Here is a 26,095-nt window from a genome sequence, read left to right as displayed (position 1 = left end):
AGTTCTTAAATTACACCCCTTGAATTACAAATGAAAGGCCAAGATTAAAAGATAGCAAAAAGAAGCACAAAAGAAAAGAAGTTGTCCGCTCGAAACAGGGCCTCAGGAGCGGCCGCTCTAAAGGGTAGGAGCGGCGCTCCTCACAATTGAAACTTCAAGTGACGCCCATAGGAGCGGGCGCTCCTTGCGACTGCTTGGACAACTCAACTTCAAATGTTCATAACTTCTTCGTTTCTTGCTCAAATTTGGCATGTAACCTATCGTTGGAAAGCTCTTGAACTATAATTTCTCCTCCAACTTGAATCACCTAAAAATTCCTTGTAACGAAGGAGTTATGGCGGAATGATGTAGTTGCATCATACATTGATAAGTTTCTTTCTTGGCTAACACATGGAATCCTTAGAGCTTTATTCTAAGAAAACAAAACTTACTCAAGTTTGATGGTAGTCAACCCCGATAGGTGACTACCAAGGAGTTTAGCACGGCTACATGTCACAACAAGTGGCACGTCTTCAACTTCCTCCACCAAGTTCCATGCACCCGCGTCAGTTACTACTAGAAGCAGAACAAATAAATATAACATGTGAAATTGTGACCAATCTCCATGGTAAATTTAGGTTTATCAGTAACTAATTCTAATTTCTACAAGCAAGCTACTAGTTATACTATTCTTTTCAAGGTTATCACTTAAATAATCTTGTATGCTATTTTACTTAAAGCCTAACAAACACATAGCAAGCAGCAATGTTCTAGGAAAGGTAGCATAGCAGCAGCATGAGGCAGAGCAGAAGCAACCAAAGAAAAGCAAAATACATACCAAAGTTCATATTCAAAACGAAATAACAATAGATCAAACTCCCAAAGAAAAGCATGAGATCAAAGTAAAGGCATTTCGGTTTGAAGTGAAGAGAATAATACAAAAAGTAAAGACAAAAAAACCTAACAAGTCAATATACAAGAAATCTTTGCAAGCTAGAATAATACAAGTTGGAGCTAGAAAAAATACTCACATCATGTGCAGCCTCATGTATCTCATTGTCTGTCATAACACCATCTAGAAGGTTGAAAAAGACTTGTAACACCCCCGATTTACTAGCAATAATAAACAATAAATAAAGGAAAATAAACAACCTTTAAATAAAATTGCGGAAGCATACACCTAAATCGGAGGTATTACCGCCACACTCGACAATCTGTCAAGTGCTAAGGCTTACAAAATCCCAATAATTACAACCCAATAATCTAGGTGAGCTATTTGTACAACTTTACAAACTCGTTATACGAACTAATCGAAACACTTGAGCTCCTTTAGCTACGATCACTTGATCAACCTGCTAAAACAATCTTGTCTGCTCACCATTAAGGGCAAATTCCAAAATAGATCGTCGCAGGGCCACCATAAGAAAAAGACATGGCCGCAGACACAAGTAGCACAACAAAATAACACACACGTCAGCAAAAAGCTAAGTAATCACCATATATCAGAATACAGAGTATAATAGAATAATTAACATTACTAGCTCAATTAAATAATGTAGTTCAAAACTACATAACACATTGTACTCTGAAAATAACCTTGAATAATAATACAAACCCTTTTACTCAATTAACTGATCATACCCAATAAGTGTGCCATGCTCTTTGTTCTATACCTAGCCTTGGACATGGGTAATTCGAATAAAACCAACAAGTATAAAAACTTGAATACTCCCAATAATTAGAAAACACCTTGAACCAGACCACATACGGGCCAATTCCCACTGTAGGGGACCATAGAAAAATAAATAATAAAGATTGTACCTCATTCTTAACTCATGATCATTATCTCCTTACCAACATGCCAAGGACTAAGGTCTATAACGCCGAGCCTCAAACCAAGAACAAAATAATAATTTCTCAACCTTTTGATCTCATACTTGATCAAATAATCATTCACAACCAATAATGTATATCTCAACAATGGCACAGATTCCCAAATAACATAACAATTTAAACTCCGTTCAATCATAGTATATCTCAACTCTGATATGACAATAAAACTAATACCCAAATATAATACTCTGCATTAACAACCCTAAAACCTCAATAAAACAATACTCCCTATAACAACAACATTAAAACCCTAGAAATAATTGTACAATTAATTATATACAACAAAAATAATACGATACTCAAATAATCCAATCAAATTATATAATACCACACACTTATATATATGTAAATATTGATCATACAAATAACCAAATTATAAATTTTACACATGACAATACAAAATACAAACAATACAACAATAATTAATAATTAAACAACTTCGGCAACAAAAGATGCGTGTGATTACACATAACAAATAATACAATCAAATTAATCAAACATCTCCAAATTGATAAAGTGTGATTACCTTTTATTCAGGAAACAATTAAGCGAACCGCACTCACGCACAAGATACTCCACCATCAAAAATAAAACTCACGCATAAAACTTGTAATTTTGGGAAAACTAATAATAATGGGTTTATCATGGAGATAAATATTTATTATATGAATTAATGGAAATTATGCTACAGCTAGCTTTAAGCCACGAGCATAATGGAGTAAAGAGATAGGAATTTTAATATCAATACGGCAGCAAGGTTTATTTATCAAAAACTTGGGCTAAAATAGTTTATATATGCTTAAAAATAGAGAGTCCTGTTTAAAATTAAATAGGGTTTTAAACCTTTCCAAACTCTAAAATAAAAAAAATTATAGGATTAGGAAAGTTATTTAATAAATAAAAATAAACTATATATAAAATCATAAAATATTCGGGTATTACAAGACTAATATTCTCTCTCTGTCAGCAAAATTCCTATATGCAGTCTCAATAACATCACCTAAGTATGATTGTTGACCTCCTTTTCTACAAATCGGATACACATCTTTCTGGATTTCTCCTTGACCAAATGATGCTTTTGCTTCACTTGTAATTCTTTTTCTTACTTTCTCATCTGTCCAATGTTTGATCAAGGGCAATGTTGTTAATTCAGGCTGCCCTCTAAATGAAAGGTGATGAAAGTACACAATCTGAAGAATTAGGACACATCCACTAATTCCTGTTCTTGATTCCTTATGCTTGTTTTTCTTGAAGCTCCCCATTGCTTTGCACAAGTTATTGAGTACATAACCATACCAATCTAGGCTACGTATTTCTTTTACATTGTCTGCATAGTTAATTATCTTGTAATCTATCACTCTTTTTGCAACAGGGGCCAAGAATGTGCACTGCAAACATACATCACAAAGAAACTTTTAAAATCATCCACTCCTTCCTTTAGACTCTTTATTTTGTTCTCCAAATTATTCACAAAGATGTCCTCTCTTTTTGGAATTTCTATATTCTTTTTCCACTCCTTTTGAATCACCATGTTTGCTATAGGTTGCTTCCTTAAAGCTATGTTTGGATAGAGAGAAATGGAGGGAAAGGAACAGAAGATAAATGGAGGGATGCATCCTCCCTTGTTTGGACATCTAATGTAAGGAGGAAGCTAAGAGGAAAAAATTGGAGGGATCCATTTTCTTTCCACTTTTAATAAAATTTGGAGAGATTTGGAAGGAAAATGGAAGGTCTCCTTCTCCCTCCCCTCACCTCTCTTTCCTTTCCCTCCCTTTCGCTTCACTATTGTTATCCAAACATAGTGTAACTGATAAGTCAACTTGTTCTCTGTACAGTTGGAAGCATGAAAACATCTTGAACATCGTAGGAACTTACAGAGAACTCCTTCATCATGTCAATCTTGAGCATACAACATTTTTCATTGAAATGATGACAAAGCCATGGAAGCATCTTTGTTGAAACTATTGTCAGTTTTAGTTCAAGTAAGCCTCCATATCCAACACTTATGACATATAATCTTTATCTCTCACTGAAATCCTTGATCATATCAAATTGGCTTAAGATCTTATTTGACTTTAGTCAGTCATATACAACAACATATTCCAATAAATGAGGTGTGAAATTAATTAAAATTTTAAAATAAAAAGATTTGATTCTTATATCTTCGCTCGTATTGTGTTGCTATTCTAATTTCCTCGTATCATGGTGCAATTTTTATTTCTTTGCATTTGCTGGCACTCTTGCAGATTGTTGGGAGCCATTAGGTAAAGAAGAGTGCAAGAGTCATCAATAGCACAACGCTGTAGAGGTGGTTCGACATAACTACTTGATTATGTCAGATTATTCACCAGATTTTTCAAACCTTTACTGTAACATTGATTTTGTTAATGGAGTATATACAATGTATTTTCTGTTGATTATGTTAAAGAAATGACTCATGGTTTCAAAACTTTAGTTTGTTTATTCGCCTATATTTTTTAGATTGACTCAATGTTGACGTTCATTTATTCATTGTTAATAGTCAATACTAGAAAAATCTTTGAACATTCTAGAAATGAGATGAATGTTATCTTGCTGTGAATAACTTGCTACGAAATATATTTGAGAGATTCAAAGATGAATGATTAAATAATGAAGGGTTAAGTGGGTAAAGACTTTATCTGTCACATTTAATTTGTTTTCAAAGAGTAGAATTCGAAAGAGAGAGATTTGGGGAAAGAAAGAGATGATGCACACCCTTTTTAAAGTATAAAATAAATAAAATTATCATTGCATAAACTAACATGTGCAATGTACAATTTTATAAAAATGTACAGTATTTAGAGATAATAACATAATAAACACAATTTTACTAACGCCATCAAACAATAGTTTGCGAGGTTGAGGTGATGGAGTAGTGACATTGCTCTTACTTCGTATCTCTGAGATTTAGAAATCAAATCTCATGGGACTTATTTGTTGGATTTCCCTAATCTCCCCCTCAAATGATTCCCTTCTTCTTACCACCAAAGAAAAAAAAAATTAAAATATTTTTTTTAAAAAAAATCAAGTAGTATGTTGGTGTTACCATTTACAAACGAACCTAAGCACTATAGTCGGTCAAACGCATCCAATTAACATAAATCAAATTCACGTGCATTTTTATAACTAACTTTCGAGATAATGACACACTATTACATTAACTAAATTACATATAAAAGCGTTGGGGGGGGGGGGGGTAGCGCGCGCACCAATGACTAGTAAGAAGCTAAAGGTGGAAATAATAGATATTAAATAAGCATTTATTACACCATTTTACTTGTGAATCGTCGATAAACTCCCAACTTAATACTAAAAAAGAAGGTATATTAAATGCTCATATGCAGCCCTTAGGGCTGCATATAGCATTACCCTTTTTTAAAAAGGAAATTTTCAGGGTATTATAAGGTACTTATCCAGCTCGGGTATTTCTTAATGATGATTACATGCATTCTAGCCAAAATGCATTGCATGCATGAAGTTTCTAGTATTTGCAAAGGCGAGCATGACATGAAGATTATGTATTTCACTCCTAATCATCGAATGTCACATATTCTTTAATTACTGTGAAAAAACCCAAACAAACAAAGAAGAATTTTTCTAACCTATGCCCTTGATATTGTTGAGTTTTAAAGGTGTGTCCATGCTTTTTCAAAATTACAAGATCTACCCTCTAGCTTAAGAAAATTACAAGGTGTTGTTAATCATACGATTTGACATTAACTCGAAGTTTGTGATTCTAAGAAAATGAGAAATAATAAGAAGCGGATGAGAAAAAAAAAAAAAGAAGTACATTGAAAGCTTAACAATCAATGGTTTCTTTTACAAAAAGAAAAAAACAAAAAGTAGATCAAAAAGTGCGGAAAAAAACTTAATTTCAATCCCTTTATATAACTCTAAGCTATTTTGGGCATGAAATTTCACCGTAAAGTGAGATAATTAACAACTAACATAACTAACTAATAACGTTAGGTTATCGTCAAATAATACGGTTGAATAAACACCTTAAGCTGAAGGACACGTCTTGTAAGACCCAATTCACTTCACCTTAAAAAAATTTCAGTTCAGTAAAAATAAGTTCAGTTCAATAAAATTAATTTCAGTTCAGTAAAAATAATTTCAATTTAGTAAAATTCAGTTATCTTAAAGAACATTTATAATAGAAAATCAGCAAAAATAATTTCAGTTCAGTAAAATTAATTTAAGTTCAGTAAAAATAATTTAAGTTCAACAAATATAATTTTGTTTCATTAAAAATAATTTCAGTTCAGCAAAAATAAGGTGAAGTGAACGGGGCCTAATTTTGAAAAAGTATAATCACACCTTAGACACTCAAAAACCGCAAAGACATAGATTAGAAAAACCCAAAACGTTTCATTTATTTAACCACGGAGGGAGTACTTCCTTCGGTTTTTTTTATAGTTGCAACAGTTTGACTTTTACACTATTTATGTGTTTCACTTTGACTAGCTTTGACGATTTATATATAAATAAAAATATAGTCATGTGGGATCTTGTTAGATTCGTCTCGATTTGTACAATTTTAATATCTAAAATTTATTATTTTTACACATTAGTAATCAAAGATATTAACGTACAATTTTAATATCTAAAATTTATAATTTTTACACATTAGTAATCAAAGATATTAACGATTCAAAACATATATTGACAAGGGTGAAAAAAAAAAGTATTGCAACTATAAAAAAAACAGAGGAAAAATATTCATACAAAATACTCCGTATTCGTGGAATTGTGGTAGTGGCATAGTGGGCAGGGGTCGCCCAAACCAAGTACTCCTAAGTAGGCTATACTTCCTCAAAATCGAGGCTTTTTAAGGCCCAATCAAAGTGCTTGACTTTAGTTTAAATATAGATCTGACCTCAATTCTTCCAATTTTCTCATACTCCTCAATTCTCTCTCCTCTCTCCTCTTTCTCGTCTACCTCTTCCAAACTCCTCTGCTTCAACACAACAATCAAGCTATGGCGGATCATGCTGAATCCTCCGAGTAAGTTTACTTCTTCAACGATCTCGATTTTATTCTCAATTTTACTTTTTGAAACAATTAATTTCACCAATTTTGGAAATTTATGCAAATTTTAGATTCCGATTGAATTTATACTCAAAATTGTGTTTTTTTCTTGTTTGAATTTGACAGTAAGGGCGTGAAAAAAGACTACAGTACTGCGATTCTGGAGCGCAAGAAATCGCCGAATCGATTGGTTGTTGATGAAGCCGTCAATGATGATAATTCTGTTGTTGCCATGCATCCTGATACTATGGAAAAGCTTCAGCTCTTTCGCGGTGATACTGTTTTACTCAAGGTATAATCTGGTTATGGTTATGAATCATGGTTTTTTTTAGGGTAATTAGGGTTCCTTCTGTAAAAAAAAGGGGTAATTAGGGTTCCTAGTTTATTCGGGTCTCCAATTTAGGGTTCTTTGATTTGTGTTTGCGACTTTCGTGTTGGTTTGTCTAGTAATTGGAATCTCTATGTATGATTATGCTGTTGTTACTGGTGATAAATCTGATATGGTTTGATAGAGGAGGATGGTGGTAAATCTGGGATTTTTTCAAAGAAAAATTTATCTTTTTTTTTGTTGTAATTATTCAATGGTTTGGGTACTGATCGTTGAGAAGGTGGTGGGTTCTGGGTATCATCTACAGTGCGTAAATTTTGCATATTCAATTTTTGGGGTTAGTAGAGACTTGATTGATTGGCTTGCCTTAAGTCAGAGTAATTCCTTGTAGCCTCTCGGCCTGCTGATGCAATGAATTTGTTTTTGCAATAGATGTTTGGTGTTTTTGAGAAGTATTGCAAATTGATACAAAATCTAGATAAATGCCATGCTAGGCTCAAGTAAAATTTAAATTGTGCAAAATTTGTGAATATACAAGGAAAGTTTTCAACGATGATACCACCTTTACCCTTTCCATGTCTTCTCAAACTGGTTCAATTAGACTTAGGTCCAATATAGAAAGGTGGGCTATTTTTTCTTTTTTTGAGAATTTTTATTTCTCTCCTTACCATCCCCCTCTTGAGTGGCCTTCTTAAGAAGTCACTAGTTCACCACCTTACTGACATCCCCTCCAATTTCCTAAAAAAAAAAAAAAAAAAAAAAAAAACCCTCCAATGCACCTTTGAAAAACACGTATGTTTATCACTTTTATTGTTTCTTATATAGTACGTATGCATTTAATTTCCGCAGGTCTCCCTCCTGTTTTTGATATCTCATCTTCTGTGCTACATAAGTATCTATGTTATGATCAGAGAGCTTAAGTAATCTAAGAATTGCAATGTGATTCAGTACTGCAGTTGCTCTTGTTTTAGAGAGATGAAACTTTAAGGTCTGACACTCTGACTTTTGTGCTCTTTTGTGGAACATTTTCTAGGGAAAGAAAAGGAAAGACACAATCTGCATTGCCCTTGCGGATGAGACATGTGAAGAACCAAAGATTAGGATGAACAAGGTCGTGAGATCTAATTTAAGGGTTCAACTTGGTGATGTGGTTTCTGTGCACCAATGTCCTGACGTGAAGTATGGAAAACGTGTCCATATTCTTCCTATTGATGATACCATTGAGGGTGTCACTGGAAATCTTTTTGATGCATTCCTAAAACGTGAGTTGCTAACTTGCTACTTTTCTTTTCAATTGAATGATTCATTTACTGAAGTTGAGCTGTGTATTTATAGCATTGTCATAAAATGCTGCCCGGAGTTTCATGCTATTATATTCTATATTATTGCTATGAGTGCTTTTTTGATTGGTTTTTATTACTTGTGCTCTTCATTTGAAACTGTCGATCATTAGTGTGATGGTATTATCATTTGGTTGCAAGTTTTTACCTGGACAAATGTAGAGAGTAGCTAGACAGGATTGACTACAGTCTACAGGTTTATTAATAAGGAGACTTTATGCACGCAATGCATGCTTGATCTTAGCTATCTTTGAGATGTATTGGAATATCAACTTAAAGTTTTATGGAACTCTCTTCTTTCTCTCTTGTTTTTTCTTCCTTTTTTTAACCCTATATTTGGGTCAATTTATTTGCAATATTTCTCCTATATTGATACTAGTTCTCACATGAATATTATTTCCAAACCTCTGTTTTTTACTTGCTCCTCTTGTTTGAGAGATTTGAGTAAATTTGGATTTGAGTGCAAAGACAGAGAGGGCCATCTATGTTTTCAAGTAAATGCACTATGAAACATCAACTTACTGAATATAATTAAAAAAAAAAAGCTCAAAGCATCTAGTGAAGAACTGGAAGAACAAAATTTTATCATCGATTAACTGTACAAGTTTTATGGTATATTGTATTGATGATAGTAACATGACTGTCTTTGATGGGTGTTGTATTGTCTTATAGATGTATGTTATGGCTGGGCTTATCACGAATGACATATTGAAAGTCTTTTAAAGTAACATCTTTGATATTTGAGCCTTGTATATTATGTATCTGTAATATCTTCTCCAATAAGTTGAATTTCTTAACTTGTTTAAAATTTTCAGCTTATTTTCTTGAAGCCTATCGGCCAGTGAGGAAAGGAGACTTTTTCCTTGTAAGAGGTGGAATGAGAAGTGTTGAATTTAAGGTTATAGAGACCGATCCTCCTGAGTACTGTGTGGTTTCTCCGGATACTGAAATCTTTTGTGAGGGTGAGCCTATCAAACGAGAAGATGAGAATAGATTAGATGAGGTTGGCTATGATGATGTGGGTGGTGTTAGGAAGCAGATGGCCCAGATTAGGGAGCTGGTAGAACTACCCTTGAGACACCCACAGCTGTTCAAATCTATTGGTGTCAAGCCACCAAAGGGAATTTTGCTCTATGGACCTCCTGGATCAGGAAAGACTTTGATAGCCCGAGCTGTGGCAAATGAAACTGGTGCATTTTTCTTTTGCATTAATGGACCAGAGATTATGTCAAAATTGGCTGGGGAAAGTGAAAGCAATCTCAGGAAAGCTTTTGAGGAAGCTGAGAAGAATGCTCCGTCCATCATTTTTATTGATGAAATTGATTCAATTGCTCCTAAGAGAGAGAAAACCAACGGAGAGGTTGAGAGGCGTATTGTTTCCCAGCTCTTGACTCTAATGGATGGGCTTAAATCACGTGCACATGTTATTGTTATGGGTGCTACCAATCGTCCAAACAGCATTGACCCTGCACTGAGGAGATTTGGTCGATTTGACAGAGAAATAGATATTGGGGTTCCTGATGAAATTGGGAGACTTGAGATACTCCGCATTCACACTAAAAACATGAAGCTTTCTGATGATGTATGGACATCTCATTTATTCTTTGGAAATTGATCTTAAAATATTTTGTGTTTAATACTTTATTTGATTGAGTACATTTTCATTGAACAGGTTGATTTGGAAAGAATTTGCAAGGAGACACATGGCTATGTTGGTGCTGACCTAGCTGCCTTATGTACTGAAGCTGCACTTCAATGTATCAGAGAGAAAATGGATGTTATTGATCTAGAAGATGAGACTATTGATGCTGAGATCCTTAATTCTATGGCTGTTTCGAATGAACATTTCCAGACAGCCCTTGGGCAGAGCAATCCATCTGCTTTGCGTGAAACGGTTGGTTGCTATGATTTTAAACTAGCATTAATTTCTAATTGTGTTCATTGTTGTAATGTTGTTACTGATTATGACTGGCTTTGGTATGTTAGGTTGTGGAAGTTCCAAATGTCTCTTGGGAAGACATTGGTGGCCTTGAAAATGTCAAAAGGGAGCTCCAAGAGGTTCTTTAATTTGCCGCCTTTAACTGCATTGTTTTTTTTTTAAATATTTAATATTCTGTGTTGTTAACTGAATCCTTCCCATTTTCCTATTGTAGACTGTTCAATATCCTGTCGAACATCCTGAGAAATTTGAGAAATTTGGGATGTCCCCTTCCAAGGGAGTTCTTTTCTATGGGCCTCCTGGATGTGGAAAGACTTTGCTGGCAAAGGCTATTGCTAATGAGTGTCAGGCTAATTTCATCAGTGTGAAAGGACCTGAATTGTTGACAATGTGGTTTGGAGAGAGTGAGGCTAATGTTCGAGAGATTTTTGACAAGGCTCGCGGGTCAGCTCCATGTGTTTTATTCTTTGATGAGCTTGATTCAATTGCAACCCAGGTATGTACGCTTACCTAATTGGCTGAACTTACCTTAGTGTTTCTAAGCTATTCATTGACCAAATCATGTGTCTACTTTTAGGTGTAGTTTGGTGGTATAATACCTGATGTGTGGTGTTCACGTATAAGATCTACATTTTAATTCACATTCCCCTCCAAATCAGAATTACCATTTGATTTTTTAGCTGAGGTAGGATTATCAATATAATTTATATAAAGTAAAGAATCCTGTAAAATGGGGGAAAAATGATGGCATATATGTAACAGCTTTAAAACAAGCTCTATTTCTAAAGTCATGGCCATTTGGTAACCAGTTATAAACAATGGTATTGGGAATGAATTTGTTTGTAATTTTCATAAGGAAATCAATGTTCATTCCCAATATCACTCAAGATGACCCCAATTTGTCTATTTTTTTTCCATAAATTTCCATTTCCATCTAATACTACCATCCAAGTGGTAATGGAAAAACATGAAGGAAACACAAGTTTGGGGAATGTAAAATTGTGTTCCTGTGGAGATCATTGTTTATTTTTTATTTTCATTTAATGTACACTTAAAATTCATTTCTTTACCGCAATTTATTTTTGGTTACTTAACAAATGTCTTATAATTATGTATTGATTCATATTATGCATTGCTGTGTCCACATTTCCATTTATGCTATTGTGAGTCGTTTGAATGTGGGAGGGGGTGGGGGAGAGCCGGAGAGGGGGAGTGTGTGGAAATGTTGCAATATGCATGTTGTCTATATAATGTAGCAATCTAAATCCTAATTATTCCATCTCTTTAACTTTCTGGTTAAGCTAACCTTCTCTATTTTGATTTCTCACATTGTTTTGAAGATATTAATGTTTGCAACCTGTCACTTTGAAGTATACTTTTACTTGCATCTTATTCTGAAGTTCACTGATACCAACTGGGGTGGGTCTTGTGTAGAGGGGAAGCAGTCAAGGGGATGCAGGTGGTGCTGCAGACAGGGTCTTGAACCAACTTTTGACCGAAATGGATGGAATGTCTGCCAAAAAGACTGTTTTCATCATTGGAGCCACTAATAGACCTGATATTATCGACCCAGCTCTTCTGAGACCAGGTCGTCTTGATCAACTCATTTATATTCCTCTTCCAGATGAGGAGTCCCGTTATTCCATCTTTAAGGCTGCCTTGAGGAAGTCACCTATTGCTAAAGATGTTGATATTAGAGCACTTGCCAAGTACACTCAGGGATTCAGTGGGGCAGATATTACTGAAATTTGCCAGCGGGCTTGCAAATATGCAATCAGAGAAAATATTGAGAAGGCAAGTATATATGCTTTGGTTGAGTGAATTTAACATGGTTTTTTGTTTTGTTTTTTTTTTTTGGTTTTTTCCTTGTGTTCTGGATTAGGGAGTTAATATTTGTTCTTTTCCCTCCCCAATTGAAAATTGCACAGCTTTCTGCTCTTTTGATAAGTGCCTTCATGGTATCCTTATGTATTTTTTTTTTTTATTTAATGAAAATGGTTAACCCAAGGATCTCTATAAAATGTCAACCTAATTATCTTAATTAATTTGCAGGACATTGAAAAAGAGAAAAGGAGAAGCGAGAACCCTGAGGCCATGGAGGAGGATGAGGAAGAGATTGCTGAAATCAAGGCTGCCCATTTTGAGGAATCAATGAAATTTGCCCGCAGAAGTGTTAGTGATGCTGATATCCGTAAGTATCAAGCTTTTGCACAGACCTTGCAGCAATCAAGAGGATTTGGCACTGAGTTCCGGTTCGCTAACACCACTTCAGGGACAACCGGTACAGATGCTTTTGCTGCCTCTGCTGGTGGGGCTGATGAAGATGACCTCTATAACTAGATTCTGTTTGTCATTTTTTTCTTTATCTTATCAGTGAACTATTTAAGAGGAGTTATTACTCATAATTTAATCTTGTCTACACCTTTTGCTTGTAAGATACATCCTGATGTTGGATTTGGTGCTACGAAAGGCTATTCTTAAAAACAGACATGGTTAATACTTTAGAAATGCTGGTTTTCTTGTCATTCTGTTTGTCTCTCAGGTCGCTTTTCCTGCTACAAAAGGTTAACTTTAGAAGTTTTAAAGGTTAAACAAGTCTATAATAAACAAGTGAAAACGAGTGTTTATGAACACAAAAGTACAAAACCTGATTAAAAACTTCTATAATATAGGGCTACTGATAGTTTAAAGAGGAGAATCCTATATAATTAAGGAAAAATTGTCAAAAATAATACGAACTTTTTACCTACAACCTAAAAGAATCGGTAATTTTTTTTTTATTTTTTTGGATTAGATAAATTCATTATCAATTTAACTCATGATAATACTTAAACCATAGTTAATTACCCCTTAACAATTTAAAAAAAAAAAAAAAAAAAATCACTCCTCCTCCCCACCACCAGCCACTCCACCACCATCCCTCCCTCCTTTCCCCCCACATGCAGCTTCCCTCCCCCACCTTCATTGGCAGCCCCACCCTTTAGCCACTTTCCAATTTCCATGACAGTCCCACCATGGAATCAACCCCAAAAATCCTATTCCCATCTGAAAAATCCCACTCAGCCACCCCCAAACCCCCTCCAACCCAAAACACCACCCAGCCACCCCGAAAACTCACCTCCACTCTCGGTGACCCTACCAGCCACCACGAAAACCCCACCTCCACTCCCGGTAACCCCACCAGCAGCCACATATTCCAATCCCGTCATCCCAAAAACCCAAGCCACCCCAAAAACGCCCCAGTAACTTCGAAAATTTTTGCCCACCCCGAATTCCACCCTCGGCGACGCCAGCCAGCCGCCCCGCCCTGTCATTGACCTCCCCCTCCTCCAAACCACCATCACCGAAGCTCCCTCCCCCGAAATCCCTCTACGGCTCTACCTCTCTATGAAAACCCATGAAATTCCCCTCCCTCCTTACGAAAACCCCCAATTGCCCCATCACCCAGCCTCAAATGCACTAGCCGGTAAGGTTTCGGCGGTGGGTGAAGGGGAAATTTGAGGTTTTTGTTTTTTTTTCGTGGGTTTTTTTTATGGAGGAAGGGGGATTTCGTGGGTTTTGTGGTGGGTGGGAGTCGGGGAAGGGAGCAGGAGGATGGCAATGCCGGAAATGGGTCACCGGCGTGGGGGAGGGGGTTGAAGCGCCGGAGGGCCGGCGACGATGGGGAAAGGGGATGGGCAGGGAAGGGAATGGGTGGCTGGTGGGGGTGGCTTTGGTTTTTTTTTTTATTATTTTTTTTAAATAATAATAATAATAAATTACATCTTTTAAAAAATTAAAACATTTAATAAATAAAAAAATTCAAATTAAATTATTAAACCAATAAAACAATGACACGTGTTGCATGACCTATTAATCAAGTCACAAATCGGTCATAACTTGTTTAAAGCGAATACCCTCCAAAGTTTGTATTATTTAGAAAAAATTGAAAGTTCGACTTGTTTTTAGCGACCGGATGAAAGTTTGCATTATTTTTGACAATTTTTCCTATGATTAAAGGGGTATTGTACAATAATAATTGTTTGAAGTGTATTGGGGCGGAATAATACAAGGGGTAAATTTTATGGGGTAAAATTGTATACTTGGATTGGGCTAATAACTAGACTAAAAATTACCCATCTTTCACCATATGGAATTCATCCATTCATGAAGTGTGCATGCAATATTTGCTGATTTTACAATTAGATTGTTTAATTTTTTTTTTTTAATTATTTTATTTATTTATTTATTTAATTTTTTGGAAAACTTATTAGATTGAGTAGTAATTGTTGTTTATCAATTCTTTGCAGATTTCATTTCTTTTTTTTTCTTTTTTTCTTTTTTCCAAAACTTAGTTGTACCTATATTATTCAACTAGAATAGTATGAGTAGTAGTGTAACATGATTTAAAATAAAAAAAAAAAATCAATAAGAGAGTATGAAATAATTAATCACAAAATGGGGTTTTTGAAAAGAGAAAAATCATTAATATGTTTTTGATTAATCAATGTTCACACTTTTATTTATTTATTATTCCATTAAGAATGATTTTTTCCAATAATCTTGAGTTTCAAAGGACAAAAAATAGGGAGAAAAAAAAAAAAAGAAATGTCATAGCAAAGTGGAGGGAAATTATTTCATGATAAAATGACATGTGTACAAAGGTAATTAAGCGGTTTTTTTTTTTTTTTTTTTTTAAGGAAAAGATAAAATTTCATTAATTAAAAGCCATATGACATCTACAATAAGCATTATAAAATACTAAAATACAATTTAAATTGATCAAGTAAAAATCCTCTTTTAAGTAACTATGATGATGTGAAACTAGATTTGACGGTAAAGCACAGTCGCCGATTGTTCGCTGAACTATGCAACCTTTTGTGAGGGAGTCCATCTTCTTGACATAGTTTTGGGAAGAAAATTCATTACTTGACCATGTAGATCGGATCCTCAATTCCAACGTCAATTGCAAAATTGTACGACTAACAACCCATGAATCCAATCTTTCAAATAGAATCCTAAAAAATTCTTATCTTCCATAAGGGAAGAGAAGAAAGACAAAATCAAACTCTCACAAAAGGAGAGAAAAAACCCTAAAATTGGGAAGAAAACTCTCGTAAAGAAAGAGCAAGGAGGATTATTATAACTAAAAAAACATAAAAACAAAGGAAATAAATAAAGAATTGCGGCTTACCATAGCCTCGGCCCTGGGCATAGTCAAGAGGTGAGACAGCCTAGGGCCCAGGGCTGGTAGGGGCCCATAAATCTCAACTTATAGTCTTTTATGTATGAAAATTAACACAAGAGTTTGATGAAATTTATTTTAGCTTAGTGGAATCTAGCGTGCAAAGAGCACTACTTACCTTAAAGGTGCCAAGGATCGATTCTTCTAACTAACTATTCTCTTATCGAAAAACTGTCTCAATAAATAGATTATTTATTTTCAATTGTTATAATTTATACTTATTGATAATTAAATATATTTTGGTGAGAGATTTGTTTCGGAATATGTACCTAAAGCACTTTTTAAATAAACGAACTAAACTACCAATAGTATTTGATAAGGGGCCCTTATTTCTTGTTTTTCCTAGGGCCCATAAAATGTCAAGAACAGGCCTATTTTAAGGTTTTTTTTAGAGAGGGAGAGAGGAAGAGGCGAGAGAAAGTTTTTAGTACACACTTAATATAAATGTTGATTGAATTTCATTTAATTTCGGTTTTATCTTTAGTTATTGTTATATAGATTGGTAGTAAATCATGGTTGTATATGCTTCATAATACGATTATTGTGATCCATTTTTAAAATAAGGTTTTTTTTTTTTTTTTAATGATTATTTATTCGTTGATAAAAAAAATGGTGAAAAAAACGAGATGTTTGATATGAGAGAGGTTAATAGTATTGGGATCAGTTTCATGTTTGTTGACATTTATTTTCATGATTATATTTAGTTAGCCAGTTTTAATGATTTTTTCATGCTGTAACAGAATTGCTTCATAATCTTGGGAATTAATTTCATGTTTGTTGTATATACCATTGGACGGTAAACGGTTTGAATGGAAGCATAACAGTATTGCTCCATAAAAAAATTAAAGATTAATAATACCAAACTCAAGAATACTAATACCTTGTAATGAGTTAACCTTTACCAAACCTGCTTCTAATTAATCCCTCCTAATTGTTACCCCCTTAAATTAGTCCACCCTAAAAATTTTCTTCCTTATCATTACCCCCCTAATAGCTCCTTAAAATCCAAACAAGGCCTTAAATGATTTTAGAAGGTTTGTCGTATATTGATATCCACTATTTATGAGAGTGCGGGATAACTCAAGTAGTTAGAGCTTTTCTCTCAATTTTAAGAGATCCTGAAATCGGTTCTCATCCCCTCCTTTGTGGCTCTCTTAAACCCCCCCCAAAAAAAAAAAAAATTAAAAAATCATCATGCACGAGAAAAATCGAAAATGTGTTCATCTTAGATAAACCATGAAATGTGTGTGTGTGTCGGGCAAATTGAGAACAAAGACATAGAACATTTTTATGTATTATACTAATCTATTAAAAGGATAAGGCAATTCGACCCTCAACCTCTTATGAGAAAGATGGCTATTTAACCATCTAAGGTAATTATCAACAACTATGTTATTAAGACGGCACTTACGTTATTTATTTATTTTTTTTTTTATCAATTCCAAGCTCAATTCGGGTCCTTAAGGAATAAAATGGCTCCTAAAACCTTTATAAAAAAAAACATTTTTCGACACGCAAACCGATGAAAAAATTGAATTAGGTTGCAATTTATAACAACTTTTGGGCTGCAATTTGCAATTTTTTGTAAATGGTTGCAATTTGCAAAATACTAACTTTAAATGGCTACAATTTGCAACTTTTCCAAAAATTTAAATAAGTGTAAATCACAAGGCTTAATTATAAAATTAAAAAAAAAATAAAAAAAATAAAAAAAAACTCAATTTTGATTTGACAATGACGAATTTAGTTTTGAAAAGCCTTTTAAAAAATTAACGAATATGCGTCTACAACAATAGCAACTTGGGGCAATGCTCAGGCTACATACTAGTGTTTATGATGAATAAGAACATTATTCTCTCCAATTCCTCCTGTTTTCTTTATTTCACAACAAGTAGCAAATTTTTGATATTACCGAAATCCTAATATCTACCATTATTTTTTTTTAGTGTTTAGAGAGCCACAAGGGCGGGGGTGAGAATCGATCTCAGGATCTCCTACAATCGGGACGAAAGCTCTAACCACTTGAGCTATCCCTCACTCTCAATATCTACCATTATTTGGTGTTGCTAATACACCTAAAACTTCTTGTTAGATTTGTTTTTTTAAAAGGAAAATTTTCATATTGTTCAATTACATTGCAATTAATATTAAATTCAATAAAGTAAGTGGGGAAAATAAAACAGATGATCACTATGGAAGAATTTGCAAGAAATATGTGTGGGACTTAGATTTCTCATGAACATGAAGTTTTGGATTGTCAGAAAAACATGATTTGCATTAACATGCTTCTCAACAACATCTATAAATCTATATTAAAGTAGCAACCGTTAATGCATCTTTTTTCAAAGTTGTACATGTGGCACTATCTTATGAAAAAGTTTCCCACTCAAATGTTTTTTTTTTTTTTTTTGAAACAAAATGCTAATTAATTTAAAATAGGCAATAGTTATTATTTAGGTAATTAATTTAAAATAGGTACCTATTATTTTGATAATTTATGTTGATATTTGGTTGTTGGAATCTTTATAGGAGTTGTTAGTATAGTTGAGGTAAATTAAAGTGAACTTACGAACATTTTGAACTCAAAAAAAATATGAAAACAAAATTTACAAAAATCCAAAGATAAATTATTGTAAAACCCGTACATCACACGGGTGCTAACCTACTTGTTTGAATAAAACACACACCAATTGTGTAACACAAAATTTTGAATTAAATGAATTTTCATGAACTTAGTGTATCCTAAAAGTATTTAATCTTATCTCTTATATACTATAAACGTTACCATTTTTCAAACATAAAATTAAAATAATGAACTTAATTGATCATATTAGCCTTTGACCTTTGTAACATGTCTCTATTAGAAATATACAATATACGTACTAATAAAAATACAATCAAACTCATTATAAATTAAAGGTCACCCTTAAATGGGTTAAACTTACCTAAAATTGTTAAAAGTTATCATTAGATTGATCGTCTTTTAATAAAATTACAAAAAGTCTGCATTATACAACACTTATTGTATAGTATATAATATGAGCACAAATATATTGAATTAATTATTATATATAGAGCCTAAAAAGCAATTAATCAAGAAATTAAGCATTACTTCAACCAGGATACAAATTAATGATCTATAATAATAAAATATAAAAATAAAGTACTGCAAAAATGCATTTATAGTTCTCAAGCACTCCAAGAGTAGTACTAATATACTCCTTAATCAAACAACAACAATTCTCCTAAATGGAGCATCCCTTAATGAGAATCAATATTTTGATTAAGAGATAACTATGCAAAACAGAAAGTTCATGCACTTCATTCATTCAACCTTGTTTCCCCATCTGGAGATAATTGCAATCCCTTAATCAGGAAAGATCAACCCGCAAAATAAACTGTATGATAGTATGATACAATAACATGTTACAGATTCGTAACTGAGAGGGCACGTCGTGACTAGCAAACTCCGTTTGCCTTGGTTCGATCAACAAGCTTTTTCCAGTACTTAGTTACTTCCTTTTGAGTCTCTGTAACATCTTTCTTGGTAACAACCTTGTCTCCTTGTGTTTTATCCTTGTCAATGGTAACATGGGCGGACTTGCTAGATACTGCGACAGGGTGAACATTCATCTCATCTAGTACTTGATGGATGTTGGACATAAGTCTGTCTGCAAGGCTCCTACTAAAATCCTCCCTTACTACCACGCGCAACACTGCAATGTGCTCAGCATTGGCTGGCATTGTGTAAGCTGGGACAATCCACCCAAAGCGCTTTAATCTCTCTGCTATGTCAAAAACAGTGTAGTTGCTGCTGTCTTTTAAAGAAAATGCCACGACTGGGACACCGATATCCTTGGAGACCACTTTGAATTTCCCCATCTTTTCTATTTCTTCTGTCAACATCTTTGCATTTCCCCTGCAATTTTCCATGATATGCTTGTAACCCTGCAAGTTTAATAGTATAAGATATCAAAATACTACGTATAATAGGTTGATTGTCATTCTAGACAAGATTTGATGTACTTTCAGTAGAGTAACGAGTTAACAAAGAAAGTCTAAAGAAATCAAGCAAACTTATCAAAATAAGCCATTTTTCCACGAGATTAATGGAGTTATAAAGCCTCTTATAGCACTAGCCCATCTCGGCACTAACCATAAGGAGATTAGCTAAGTTCAATATTGAAATTCGGATTATCTTATTCTTTAATATCAACCATGATGTAGTACCCTAAGTTTGTTGTATCCTTAATTATAACCTTACAAATACAATAAGATATTGAAGTAAATGAATAATAACAAAGTGACACCGCTTATTTTTCTCAAGTAGCTTAACTATGATAAAACTAGCTGACTTCTCAAGTGACTGCTTTAATGCTTCTGGAATATAAACGCAAGTAGATAATCAGTCACTTCAGCTGCATTATGAGCCATGGAGCACTATTTTGCTACATTTTCTTGTAACATATTATTCTATCAAACAGAGGAACAGAAGAGAAAGAGTTGGGATTTTCACCTCAAAGCCAAGCCGTATCAACTGATAATATTGCGCAATGATCTGACTTGAACCTACAAACAGAAAATATATAATGGGTTAAATTGATGTTTATGATGCAAGATGTTGCGGTATTGTATGCCCACTATTTAAGTTGGATTTAATTTAATACACATAATAATCTTAGCTACCCACTACTTGTCTTATTATTAAATATTCATCTTTTGTGGGAGATGTGCATATATAAGACCACTCTGAAGTGAAAGTCCTTCCAACAAAAAAAATTAAAGATTTGCACAGACGAATAAACATGACCGTCCTAAACACCAACTTGGCGAGAGCTTTCTTTGAGATTTAAACTCAAGTACTGATGCAATTATGCAACAATGTAAGAATGCAGGATCAGTAAAGCATTCATGTGATCGACTATTCCCATTGTCCATCCCCATCCCCGTTCCTACATTTTCTCTCACCTTTACAACTCCTGCAGTGCACCTAACCTTTGCAACATCTAAATTTTACCACCAACCATCAATATTCAGCAGCCTCACTTCCAGAGTGGAGATCCCACGTAAGTAAACACCTACACCAAAATCCCACCCTTGCTACCACACATTCTTGGTTGCTTGAGTCGGGGAAGATGTCTATGAGACTACGAGAGGAGAGGGGTGGGGGGGATATGGAATGCCGGATTCAACAAGCAAAGGCAGCAGGGCAGAGAAGGGAAGGAAAGGGGAAGTCTCGATCAAAATGTGCCCATCTAAATGTGGGCCTACAAGCTATAATAAAATCTACTCTTTCAAGAAGAGTAACTCAATAGCAGGAATTATAAAAAGGTTGTAATCAATTATTTGAATTATATTGCAAAGACACCTAATTGTCACTATTATTGGTGTGAAATTTCCTAATACTTTTAAGCAAACTCCCAATCATGGTAAGATCTCTTACTCTCTTAATGCACATACAATACCACAAATTAGCATATGTACCTAATGCAGAAAAATCAGAGAAAATAACAAGTTTCACATTATTCTAATATATATGGCAACTGATATACCTTTGGAGAAGTTGAGAGTGAAAGTCGGCTGATCAGATCCAAGGTAATTAATGTGGAAAACAAGATCCTCTGGCAAATCTTCTTTGGTCCTCCAGATAACCCAACCTATACCAGCATAAACAAGGCCGTATTTGTGACCACTAACATTAATGCTCTTCACCAATGGCAACCGAAAGTCCCACTCAATATCAGGGTAAATAAAGGGAGCAATGAATCCACCGCTAGCAGCATCAACATGAATGGGTGTGTCCCATCCAGTCTCCTTGTTCTTCTTGATCAGAAGATCGTTAAGAAGCTTCACGTCCTCAAACTCTCCTGTCAAGGTGGAACCTAAGATAGCAGCTACACATATGGTGTTCTCATCCACCATATCCACAGCTTTCTCTGGATCCATCACATAATATCCTTCTTTCAATTTGACCTCCTTCAGTTCTACCTCAAAGTACCTAGCGAACTTTTCCCAGCAAACCTGCAATTTTAGTCAAGTGTTTATCACTTAGCTTTGCCGTGCAATAGAGTAGGAGCTGCTAAAAACTAATGGTTAAAGTTAAAGATCAACTACTAGAAAAAAACAGTGAAAGGGAAAAACCGGAAAAAAGGAAAACATCCTAAATTTGCACCTGCACGTTTGCTCCTGTGACTATATTAGGCTTGTCACAAGGTTTTCCTTCTGCTTTTCTCTTTTGCTGCCATTTCCTTTTAAATGCTAAACCTGCCAGCATGATTGCCTCTGAAGACCCTACAGTGCTTACACCAACTGCTGATTCTTCATCTCCAACAGGAGCATTAAAAAGGTGTGCAATGATATTAACACATCGATTCTGTACAGTTAAGTAGATATTCAGATTTGTTGAAAAAAAAGATAATCAAGAGTACATACACTAATTTTCTTCTAATCTTTTTAAAATGATACATACTATAGACTAATGCAACTGTCCTATCCTCTATATTTGGCGTAGGGAAAGGGACATGCACTTATTAGTTAAAATCATGTTCAAATCCTCTATAAGTGTTTTTTTTTTTTTTTTTTTTTTTTTTTTTTTTTTTTTTTTTTTTTTTTTTTTTTTTAATTTATTGGATGAGGCTTCAGGGTGCACAGAAAATAGGTTTAAGAAAATATTTATTTATGGAATAAAAAAAAAAAGAATTTTCCATGGAAGAATGCAATGTAGATGACTTTACCTTGGTTTAGATGAAAAAAAAGTGATTGTATGATTTGTATCCCAATTGCAATGCCAAAAACATATTGCAACGTAACATCAAGAGAAGGATTTTTAAAGCCTCTATAGATGGCTCATGGCATAAGGAAGCAAGATGGGCTGGGATGGAGTGGATACCTTTACTGCACAAGTACTGGATAAGGATGGGGAAAGGAGGTTTTAAGTGCTGCCACCTCGGAAAATCATGCAGAGGCTATTGCATGCCTAGATGCTCTTTGTTAGGATACAAATCATCAGTACGTATCCACAGATCCTTGTTTACTCAGACTCGAAATCTCTTGTGCCTCTTCTGATTAGTAGTAAGATTGTAAACTACTGCCAGACCTCCCTAATTGTTTTCTTTAGCGCTTTATGATTTTTGTGTTATGCTGATATCAAAGAAAAAAGTCAAGAGAAGAGAGGCACCTATCCAGGTGCAATGCCACGGGCAACGCGATATTCTATTTACTCCGTATGATATGTAATACAATGTTTAGGAACAGTTACGCATACCACAGATGACAAATTTTCCACAGTATAACGTTACAAATAAAAATTAGAATGCAAAGTTAGAGAATGGATTACCTGAAGTTCAGTTGTAACAGGGTACTCATCCATGTCAACATAGTTTTTGTTTATGGAAGACATAATCAGCTTATCACACTCAGGCTCCATCCAAGTAGTCACAAATGACGCCAAATTCAGCCTTGGATTTCCATCGAGCATCAGCTCATCATTTATTATTTGGTAAGCTGCATCCTTTGGTATTGATTTATCGGGCATTTGAAACCTTCATGTACATAGGACAAACAAACAAAATTTGATATAGACAAATCCCTTTTTTTTTTATTTATTTATTTTATTTGTTATATACAATAAGCATATAACCAATTCCTTGGCCCATATTTTTTTTAATATGGCCCCTGTAAGTTCTTGGAATATATACTAATGAACTCCATTATATTGATAAGTTATGCTCTTGGTTCAGTGGTAAGTGAGTACTATTTTTACGCAAGGGTGGCGGGTTCGAGGAATGACAAGGGCAAAAATGTTTTTTTTTTTGAATAACCAAAATTATCATTTCCACTTCCCAATATCTGCCGTTCATACTTCATCTTTTTTTTTAAAAAAAAAAAATTTCCCCTTTAATTTGTTTAAATTTTCTTTAGTTTCACTTTTATTCTTTTCACTTTCTTGAATCATCATCTATATAAGGTATCAAAATTCAATTTTCTATATTCAAAACCAATTCTCAAGAGGATTACTATTTTAACCCTAAAAATTCACCTTCATTGAATTGATATGTTTTCTTTGAATCTTCCTTTATTTAACTAGTTTCATTCACAATTTACTGTTTTAGTATGATGTATGTGACTTTTTTTTATAAATTTCGTGAGAAATTTGTTTGATACATTATTTTACCCTTTTTATGATTTTGTTTTTGGGTCTTTAATTATGCATTTATGCTTAATTGCTTATACAACCATTTTTTTTTTTTTGGAGTAATTCATCTAGACATAATTGATGATAAACTTGTATGTGAAATTGAGTATTAAAATGAGTTAGACTCTTTGATTGATAAATTCGCTACTTTGAAAGTTTGTAGGGTACGATTAAGATATTTTTTTTTATTGTTACTTAGGATCTGTTCTCATACGTTTATTTTCAATTCAGTTCAGTTCAATTCAGCTCTAATCAGTTCAGTTCATTTCAGTTTATGTCTAATGATATTGCTAATAATATAAAGCCAAATTTCATTCTTTTAATCTCTTATTACAACAACGACAATAATAATAATAATAATAATAATAATAATAACAACATTGTATTAACTAGAATAATAAAGAGAGTGGTATACAGTTTGGGGGGGTTAGCTCTGTTTAATTTCGTTCCAGCTTTTTTTTTTTTTTGTGTTAATTTTTTACAAAGTGTTTTGTGTTCTTTTGTCATAATAATATTTTATTTTTTAATTAAATAGTATATGTTTTTAAAATGTTTTGGAGTTCCATGTTTTTAATATATTTTCCAAAAATATTTTAATTATATAGTATATTTTTCTTAAATATTTTAATATGTATATTTGTATATTAATAATAAATAATCAAATAACACTAATCCGTAATTAAAAATCACTAATTAATAAGTTAAGTTCAGTTCAGTTTAGTACAGCTGAGTTCAGGCCCTTAGTTCGTACTAAGTGGAATGAGAATATTGGTTATTTTGCCTTTTAGATTTTTTGGTCGGTTGGCCCCGGTAGACTCAAAATCCTGGCGACGCCCCTGCATATAACTACAGAGTAATTTCATTTATACTTCTTGTCTATGCAATGCATAATCAGCTATTGTCTTTGAAACTAAAGCTGTGTAGTACAAATTTTTATATGTGGCTAACCATTACGAGGTTACTTTGTTAATGTACAGGGGTTACTTCGTTAGTGTTATAGGAATTATTTGGTCGGTGTTGTAGGCTACAAGCCTTGCAAGGACTACTTCAACGGTGTTGTAGCTCGTATGGGTTACTTAATCAATATTACGGAAGTTATTTTGTTATATTACAACTATGTGGCCCGCCACACACTAAACGCAAGCAAAAGCAAATACAATCTAATAAGAATCCATTTTTTTATACTACGATTTTAACTATGCACTATTAAAGATCGTAAAAAAGCATAGTTGTACAATTAATTAGTAACGGATGAAGTATACTAGGAATTAGTATACTTACAGAGGATTTGAACACGATTTCATCTAATGAGCAATAAAACTAGTGGAGTACAAAAATTAGACAAGTGGATCATACCTAGGGAGTGCATCGCGAACGTAGCGAGAAGCAAAGGTACAACACAACGTTTTGGTAGAAGCATCTGCTGAAGAAGTAGTATCACTGATCACCATTTTCACCTTCTTATTTTTCTCTTCAAAGAAATCAAGTAAATCAAACAAACTAATGAACAAGTAGTTTGTATATACTATAGTTATTGCACAAGATGTTGGTCCAATATATCAGCAAAAGAAGAGAAGAGGAAAGTGGAGTAGAATTTGATCAAAATTATTAAAGTGGAGAATATCATATGATATGAAATTATTAATATTATGGGTGGGGGATTTTGGATTGATTACAAGTTTACAACTTACGAGGTGATCAGATGAATGGGTGACACGTGCTTATGTGGGCCATGGATGTGGGGTGCCATGGAAGTCGGCAGCTTCGCTGGCCGCATAAATCCGATTTTCGGTGTCGACATCTAAACTAATTTATAAGAAACTGCCTCACCTTCGTCTTTTATTGTTTTGTGTCTAGCCCTATCAAAACGGTCTATCAATTCCTCCGTTTCTTTTTAGTTGACATGTTTCTTTAGCCACGTTTGTCAATGCACAAATTCAATCGTTAATATCTTTAATTACCGATTACCAAAAATTATAAAAATTTGATATTTTGAAAATATAAATTGTGACGAATCTAACAAGACCCCAACTATATTTTTCATTACGTATAAGTCACAAAACATGATCAAAGGAAAGTATATGAATAACGCTAAAGTCAAAATGTATTAATTAAAAAAACTGAAGGTAGTATACATCTGGTTCAC

At 33.9% G+C, this 26,095-nt stretch overlaps 2 protein-coding genes across 2 annotated transcripts; one reads left to right on the top strand and one right to left on the bottom strand.

The window, feature by feature from the left end:
- The first annotated feature begins 6,747 nt into the window (after nucleotides 1-6,747).
- Nucleotides 6,748-13,056, top strand: LOC145580139 (cell division cycle protein 48 homolog). The gene is made up of 9 exons (XM_081637497.1): nucleotides 6,748-6,900; nucleotides 7,051-7,216; nucleotides 8,286-8,514; nucleotides 9,408-10,174; nucleotides 10,265-10,486; nucleotides 10,579-10,650; nucleotides 10,746-11,027; nucleotides 11,966-12,325; nucleotides 12,584-13,056. The coding sequence occupies exons 1-9, from the start codon at nucleotides 6,875-6,877 to the stop codon at nucleotides 12,869-12,871; spliced, it is 2,412 nt and encodes an 803-aa protein (XP_081493623.1). The 5' UTR covers nucleotides 6,748-6,874; the 3' UTR covers nucleotides 12,872-13,056.
- A 5,780-nt stretch (nucleotides 13,057-18,836) lies between these two features.
- On the bottom strand, nucleotides 18,837-25,513 carry LOC145580137 (glutamate decarboxylase-like). The gene is made up of 6 exons (XM_081637496.1): nucleotides 25,306-25,513; nucleotides 23,092-23,296; nucleotides 21,928-22,128; nucleotides 21,308-21,776; nucleotides 20,272-20,324; nucleotides 18,837-19,703 (listed from the first exon to the last, which is right to left on the bottom strand). The coding sequence occupies exons 1-6, from the start codon at nucleotides 25,398-25,400 to the stop codon at nucleotides 19,215-19,217; spliced, it is 1,512 nt and encodes a 503-aa protein (XP_081493622.1). The 5' UTR covers nucleotides 25,401-25,513; the 3' UTR covers nucleotides 18,837-19,214.
- Between the last annotated feature and the right edge of the window lie 582 nt (nucleotides 25,514-26,095).

The sequence above is a fragment of the Chenopodium album genome, chromosome 14 (genome assembly GCF_948465745.1).
Source record: "Chenopodium album chromosome 14, dcCheAlbu1.1, whole genome shotgun sequence".
In the NCBI taxonomy this organism is placed as follows: Eukaryota; Viridiplantae; Streptophyta; class Magnoliopsida; order Caryophyllales; family Amaranthaceae; genus Chenopodium; species Chenopodium album.
This window is presented reverse-complemented; position numbering and strand designations above follow the sequence as displayed.

What these genes read in the sequence shown, in the direction of transcription:
- LOC145580139 (XM_081637497.1), top strand. Translation starts at nt 6,875, where the DNA reads ATGGCGGATCATGCTGAATCCTCCGA. An exon ending in CATCTGCTTTGCGTGAAACG is followed by an intron (nt 10,487 to 10,578) that starts GTTGGTTGCTAT and finishes TTGGTATGTTAG; the next exon opens with GTTGTGGAAGTTCCAAATGT. An exon ending in TTGATTCAATTGCAACCCAG is followed by an intron (nt 11,028 to 11,965) that starts GTATGTACGCTT and finishes GGTCTTGTGTAG; the next exon opens with AGGGGAAGCAGTCAAGGGGA.
- LOC145580137 (XM_081637496.1), bottom strand. Translation starts at nt 25,400, where the DNA reads ATGGTGATCAGTGATACTACTTCTTCAGCAGATGCTTCTACCAAAACG. An exon ending in CTGTTACAACTGAACTTCAG is followed by an intron (nt 22,129 to 23,091) that starts GTAATCCATTCT and finishes TTAACTGTACAG; the next exon opens with AATCGATGTGTTAATATCAT. An exon ending in CACTCTCAACTTCTCCAAAG is followed by an intron (nt 20,325 to 21,307) that starts GTATATCAGTTG and finishes TTCTGTTTGTAG; the next exon opens with GTTCAAGTCAGATCATTGCG.